This window comes from Propithecus coquereli, unplaced genomic scaffold, assembly GCF_000956105.1.
Source record: "Propithecus coquereli isolate 6110/MARCELLA unplaced genomic scaffold, Pcoq_1.0 Scaffold316, whole genome shotgun sequence".
NCBI classification, from domain to species: Eukaryota; Metazoa; Chordata; class Mammalia; order Primates; family Indriidae; genus Propithecus; species Propithecus coquereli.
The window spans coordinates 2,451,395-2,458,791 of NW_012148797.1; the positions used below are offsets into that span (position 1 = coordinate 2,451,395).

The following is a 7,397-nucleotide window of genomic DNA, read 5'->3' on the forward strand; positions in this document are numbered from 1 at the left end:
GCTGGAATCACTCCCAACGTGACCCCAGGCGTAAATAGGAAAGGGTGAAGAAGGAGTTGCCATGGCTACCGTTTCCCCTGATCACGGAATAAACGCTCTCTAGGATCCGGAAGTGGTTCGGCCGCGACCTCTCGAAAAGGATGGTTATGTTCATTGGACGGTTTCCCTTAGAGGCCAAGGCTGCCCAGGCAAAGGGGCGGTCCCCTGTGTGAGGGGCCCGCGGAGCCATTTGATTGGAGAAAACCTGCTATGCCTGACCAATCGGAAGGAGACACGCTTCGGGCATGGGGCACCGCACCTGGACAGCTCTGATTGGTGAACTGCGGCTCCCCCCGCGAGTTCCCATTGGGTACAGTGGGTGCGTGGTGCGGCACGATTGGTGGGTTCGTGTTTCCCGTCCCCCGCCCGCGAGAAGTGGGGGTGAAAAGCGACCAGACCTGCTTGGGGTGTAGTGGGCGGACCGCGCGGCTTGAGGTGTGGGGATCGCAGCCCAGGAGTCGGGGGCGGAGGTGGCTCCTGCGATCCAAGGGGATTTGAGACTCACCGGCCGCACGCCATGAGGGCCCTGTGGGTGCTAGGTCTCTGCTGCGTCCTCCTGACCTTTGGTGAGTGATCCTGGAGGAGTGGACGCCCCCCCTCCTCAAGCGCGGCCGCTTCTCGAAGGTTCTGGGGGAGTTGAGCCTGGGAGGGGGATACCAGGGCCTGCGGTGGGCCAAGAGGGGTGCATTGCCTTTCCTCGAAAGAGGGTTGGGTGATTATGTTTGTTCTCGTATTGCTCTAGAAAGAAAAAAAAGAGAGCAAAGTCATTTAAGTCCCCGGCTGATCCAATAGTATTGAGCCTGGAGGTCTCAGCGACCTCGGGGTAGGGCTTCTCTTGGGCTCTCGCTCCCCTGGGAGCTTGGCGGGCGCCCCTTCCGGAGGACTTTCGTCAGCCTCCGCAACCTTTGGCTCTCTGAGCTCGAGGACCCCCGCCACCAGTCTTCCGACTCCTCGTGTGCGCGTTTCCTTTCTTAGATGCCGGTCTCAGGAACGCGAGGCCTTGGACCAGCAGAATGGCAGTGTCAGCGTGTTCGATTCAGCTTGCTGGCGCTCGGTCCTTAACATCTCTTCCCCTTCTCAGGACTCCGGGCCCAATTTCAGTCCCCCCCGCCAGAGGTTGCACAAACCCTATTTGTGTTCTGACTTGTGATAACGAAGGTCCAAGTTTTGGCTTGGTCAGTTGGGGCGCCGTGTCTCGGCCTGGGCGCAACACGTGTGGGTGTAAAAGAGGCCTGGTATCTGTCTGCTAAGCGTTATTTATACTGGATAGGCGGGGCATTGTTGAGAAGTGATGGCTGTCTCTATATTTCGGAACCTACTGGGGGACCTCAGCATCCGAGCTTTAATAGGAAATGTACTGTCTTGGGTTTACATCGGGTCTTTAAGCCAGTGAGTCCATTCTTCCATCTCCACCTCCCATATTTACCAACTAAATTTTGCAACCCCTACCCTTGTCCTATTTGATCGTATTCCTTCGAAGCAACAATGTTTAAGAGTTTCTGGGTGTTAAATCTTCCTTCAGGGTCGGTCAAAGCTGATGATGAAGTCGATGTGGATGGTACAGTAGAAGAAGATCTGGGTAAAAGTAGAGAAGGCTCAAGGACGGATGATGAAGTAGTGCAGAGGTTGGTGCTCATTTGAAACTATGCACATTAACAGTGAGTTACAATAGCTTATTTTATAGCTCTTTTCCAAAGGTCCACGTAATATGTAACACTCTGTATTTAAATACCTAAAAAATTGTCAGAGAAAAATGGTAAGGGTGGTTGGTTATGTGCATACATAAGTAGCTTCTAACTTGCCCCTAAGAATGACTGATCATAATTGAATGAATCCCTTTTAAAACTATTTTGATGTCTATACTGCAGAGTACTAGCGCTGTATACTTGCTTAAGACCTTAGAAAAGACATTTCAGTTGGTTTTGTGTTTGTTAAGTGTATAAACTTAGTAACTTTAAAAAGGAGATTTCTGTCAGTTGAACAGTGTTTTAAAATGTGGCCTCTTCGAACTTAAAATTTTGAAGTCCTTACCATGGAGCATAAATAAATGTGACTTTGGTTTTTAGTGGAGTAAAGTTGGGTTTATTTTCCTGGCAATTTTAAGAACCAAGTATTTCCAACTTTGAGTTGATATATTAGTAATATTTTATAAAGGTTTCCGTTTTAACCCTCAAGACAATCTTCAGAGGCCACTTGTGCTCTCCTCAGAAAGCCTCTGTTTTTGAAAAGAACTAAGCAATACAGTATTTGCTTATCTAACTGATTTCCTTAGAGAGGAAGAAGCTATTCAGTTGGATGGATTAAATGCATCGCAAATAAGAGAACTTAGAGAAAAATCTGAGAAGTTTGCCTTCCAAGCTGAAGTTAACAGGATGATGAAACTTATCATCAACTCTTTATATAAAAATAAAGAGGTAAGCAACATGTGGTTAGGATGATATTTTGTCTGTGTATGGTGGCATACTTGTTTACTTTCATAGTAAATTAAGTAAGTTAAAGTAACTTAGCAATTCCAAGTAAGTAGTTAGCAAAGTTTAAATACCTACTATGTATAAGAATTGCTGTTAGATGCTTACGCGGGGAGAGACGTTAGACATTTTCCCCTTTCTTTCCTTTTCCCTCCAAATAGTCCATGGCCTGCTAAATAATTATGAATCTTAAGCAGCAGGGCCCAACCTTTCTGCCACTGGGGACCAGTTCCATGGAAGACAATTTTCCCATGGGGGTGGAGGGTGAAATGTTGAGTGATGGGGAGCAGCTGTAAATACAGATAAAGCTTCATGGGATTGGGGAACACAGGTCTTAAGGACAGTCACATAAACTATTATAAACTAAGCTTATGTATTACATGCCTAAAGATCACTGATAGGAGAATAGTATTGCCACTCTTACCAGTTCAGGTATCCCTGACAGTTGCTGCAGTCCTTTGTGTAAGGCACTGTGCTTCCTTTTACCAAGAGAATAAAGCCACTCCTTTACCATAAGAAGTCTTATTCCTTACAGAGTGCTTTTTCCAGGTATAGAGGAGAAATAAAATGGGCTTGACGGTAAATTCAATGTCTTGTGTATTTTGAGGCTAATCCAAGTATATTAAATCTGGCTTGCGTTTAGATTTTCCTGAGAGAACTGATTTCAAATGCTTCTGATGCTTTAGATAAGATAAGGCTAATATCACTCACTGATGAAAATGCTCTTTCTGGAAATGAGGAACTAACGGTCAAAATTAAGGTAAGCGTAAGATAAATTTTTTTTTCTTTTAAAGAAAAAGAATCCTAAAAGATAGGGAATCCATATCAGTCAAGATAGGCTAGGTTACATTGCTGTAACATGTAACCCCCAAGTATCCTTGGGAGACTTGGGAGTCAGCAAACTGTGGCTGGTGGGCCAAATCTGACTTTGCCTGTTTTATAAATACACAGCCATGCCCATTTGTATAGTACCTATGACTGCTTTTATGCTACAATGGTAGAGTTGAGTCGTTGTGACAGACCCTGTGGCTCAGAAAGCCTAAAAAATTTACTATCTGGTTCTTTAAAGAAAAAGTTTGCCAGTCACTGGCTTAAATCAATCACAGGTTGCCTGCGGCCTTTGCTCTGCCTCATCTTCATGCCAGGACACAGACAGGATCAGCCATCTGGAGTGTAGCTGGTTGCCATCGTGCAGAGAGAGCTTGGAGGGTCTCACACCAGTTAAAGGCTCAGTCTGAAAGCTGAACTCACGGTTCCCACTTTTGACTCCTTGGCCAGAACTAGTCACATGGCCTCACCCACCCATACATGGAAGAAGTGTAAGATTGTTCCTGGAGGGTGGAGGCCAGGAGTATTCAGCGAAGAACATTAATGATCACCACCAATTCCAAATACAGGAATCATTTAGGTTCTTTTGTTTTTAATAAAAGAAATAGGCAAGGCATAAAATTTTATTTTTCTTGAATTTTTTCTTTAAAAATTACTCGTTTTATTTAGATCAGTCTCTGCTTTTTGACATTTAGACCAGTCTGCCATTCAGTATCGATACTTTCTCAGATACTCCAAATACTTTAAGATGTGCACTTTCTGAAAAGGCCATGAAATACTAGATAGAAGAAAACTTCTCAGTTTTGTTTTCTATATTCAAATTGATGGGGCCCAAAGCTGGTAGTTTCTCAGTATATAGCTCAGTATTTGCTTGATATAGTGTGAGTATCAAACAAATATAATTATCTGGTTCTTGTCTTTTAGTGCGACAAGGAGAAGAACCTGCTGCATGTCACAGACACTGGTGTAGGAATGACCAGGGAAGAGTTGGTGAAAAACCTTGGTACCATAGCCAAATCTGGGACAAGCGAGTTTTTAAACAAAATGACTGAAGCGCAAGAAGATGGCCAGTCAACTTCTGAATTGATTGGCCAGTTTGGTGTTGGTTTCTATTCTGCCTTCCTTGTAGCAGATAAGGTTATTGTCACATCAAAACACAACAATGATACCCAGCACATCTGGGAATCCGACTCCAATGAATTTTCTGTAATTGCTGACCCAAGAGGAAACACTTTAGGACGGGGAACAACAATTACGTGAGTATTACTGGTTTTTAATAAGAGTTAATAGCTCTAGTGAGGATCTTGACTCTCCAGTTCTGGGCCTTAATTGTCTTGCCTATAAAATGAGGAAACAACTATTCTCATCACTTGAAGAAATATTTGAGGAACTGCAAAGGACCAGGCACAAAGATCGGTGATTGCTGCTGTACATGAAGGGCATAAAGTAGGAAGTGTTAGCTCTCCCAGGGGAGAAGGCAAATTGGAGGCCTCACAGAGGAGAGAGGAGGCTTGGTCAATTTTCCAGGTTAGAAAAGCACTTTAGGTCTCTGGAGCACCCTGGATAAGGCATGGAGGCACAGCATGTTCGCAGGATTAAAGGAATTCTCAGTTGGTGGCAATTGATAGAATTTGAACTTTTAAAAAGATTTCTGAAGGTGACGTGTAGGGTGGCAGGACGGTATGAGAGGAGACTTCAGGTGACTATTCAAGATATTTGGTAGCAACCAGGGCTTGGGTGGCTTGGGAGAGAAGAGGAAGAGAGATAAAGGGCTTAAAAAAAAGTTATGAAAGAAAGTTATGAAAGCTCTTTGGCAGAAAATATCTCATTTGAGCATAGTTAAAAACTATTGAATTTGTATTGGAATTTCTTTTAAGCCAAAAACTGTTTGTATAGATTAGACAGATCTTATATCCTATAGTAGCTCTTGGTGCCTTTTGCACTGCGAAGTAGACTGGGCAGCTTTTTGCCTTTTTCAAAAATTTTACCATCTTGGAGATAAGGACATTCCATTTCAGAGATCAAGTGACTTGCCAAGTCCTGCCAAGTCAGTTAGAAAATGTGCCTACAGCTTCAATTTTTTTTTTTCTTAAAAAAATTTTCTCGACATACAGGGTTTTAAATCTTCGAGTATGAAAGAAGCAAATCTATCATTTTGACCAATCTTCATTCTATAAGGTGACATTTCCTGTCTTCATTGTCACAGATGTTTTTTAAATGAAGACTAATTAGATGACTGCATTTTAGTACTTTTGCTAACTTATTGTTCCCAGTTTACCTTTCTCTGCCTTTGTTAATAACGTTCACATCTCCAGATCTTATCTGGAGGCATCACTAAGAGTTATACTTAGGTGTTCTCTTTTTAAGACACTGTGCTGGTGTCGGGGAGGATAGGTAAATTATTCCTACAGAAACAAATTGAAAATGATGTCCCAAGAGGTGTTAATGTCTTAGGGTGCTAAGAGACAAGTGCAGTTATCTGGATATAAGCTCTGTGAAGATAAACGTTCTATTGGCAGCTCCATTCTCAGAGCCTGACACTTAAATAGCAGGTATTTATATGAATGAAGAAGGATAATTGGGACAGTTTCATGCAGGTAGCATGGGTAGTTGATCATAATGAAACTTTACAACAGGTTCTGCTTTCCTTGAGCAAAAGTGCCCTTTTTCTTCAAGTCCTCTTACCCCTCCATTGGCTCGTCAGATACTCGTATAAGTGCTTGTCATGTGCTAGGGTCAGGGCTACAGCGGAGAATAAGACAGATGTAGTCCCCTTTTTCACACAGGGCTCATTCTAGTGAGGAAGAAACACAGGAAGTAATCTCAGAGTGACAAGTGCTCGGAAGGAAGCTAAGGCACACTGCCCTACTTTTTCAAGGAAAGGGCATCAGAAGGCCTTTCTGAAATAGTGATGTTGGGTTCAGATATCCTAGGCAGCAAGCACAGTGTATATGAAGATCCAGAAGCATGAGGGTATGGCCCATCAAAGTTCAGAATGACCAAAGGAAAAAGAAAAGAGGAAAGAAGGCAGGGAAGTGACAAGGTCAAGATCCTGCTTTTATTATTTGACTTCATCCTATATTTAACCAATAAAATAGAAGCATGAGACAGTTCAGTTTTATACTTACCCTGTTCCTACTCCTAAATTAGCTACTGCTTTACCCTTATAAGAGATTTTATGAGGATTAAATGAGATCATGAGATTAGCATCTGATAAGTGTTAACTGATGTAATTCTGTCTGTCCTCCTACAGTGGAGAGGTGTTCTATATTTTTTTCGCCTAAAGCTGATCTCTCTGCTTCTGATATGTTGTCTGAGCCTACCTCCTCAGAGGCTAAGCATACATTAGTCCATTTCCCCATCTTTCAGCCTTTCCCTCACACCTCACTCTCCCCTCCCTCAATGTGTCAAAGTTCAAGTCTCTGGTGGGGAAGAAAGAAAGGCAGGTAGTGCCATGTCCCCTTCTACCATCTGGCCCACACTTTCTCTCTCTCTCTCTCCCCTCTTACAGTTGAACTTTAAAAAGTGTGCTTGCCTTTGCTGCTACCCCACCTTCTGTTCATGCCTCAGCCCAGCCAAGTCTATTTTTTAATTTATTCACCTTTCTCTTTTTAATTTTTAAAAATTTATTGTAGAGATGAGGTCTCACTGTGTTGCCCAGGCTGGTCTCGAACTCTTAGCCTTAAGCGATCCTCCACCTCAGCCTCCCAGAGCGCTAAGATTACAGGCCTGAGCCACTGCGCTCAACCATATCCACCTTTCCATTGAAATAACTCACCAGTGAACTTTATTGCTGAGTCCAGTGGATTCAGGTTTTTTTAAAAATTGTCATTGCTCCCAGCAATAGGTTTTTTCTTTCTTTAGTTTTTCTACAAAATTTGCTTTCTGCTGCTCACTCCTTAAAACAAGTCTACCCAATACCTAGTTTCCATGAGCATACATATCTTTTTTTATTTCCTTTGCCCATTTCTTTTCTTTTTTTTTTTTTTTTTTTGAGACAGAGTCTCACTCCTAGGCCCTGGCTAGAGATAGTAGCCATTCTAACTGGGGTGAGATAATATT

General features: G+C 42.9%; 1 protein-coding gene across 1 annotated transcript in view; it reads left to right on the top strand.

Annotated features, from left to right (window-relative positions):
- The first annotated feature begins 374 nt into the window (after positions 1–374).
- The window catches only part of HSP90B1 (heat shock protein 90kDa beta (Grp94), member 1), an 18,657-nt gene continuing 11,634 nt past the window's right edge, over positions 375–7,397 (top strand). Inside the window, exons 1-5 of the mRNA XM_012650260.1 lie at positions 375–605; positions 1,562–1,664; positions 2,312–2,453; positions 3,151–3,267; positions 4,260–4,591. Of these exons, the coding sequence (XP_012505714.1) occupies positions 557–605; positions 1,562–1,664; positions 2,312–2,453; positions 3,151–3,267; positions 4,260–4,591 (743 nt within the window). The 5' untranslated portion in view covers positions 375–556. The remainder of the gene's footprint in view (positions 606–1,561; positions 1,665–2,311; positions 2,454–3,150; positions 3,268–4,259; positions 4,592–7,397) is intronic.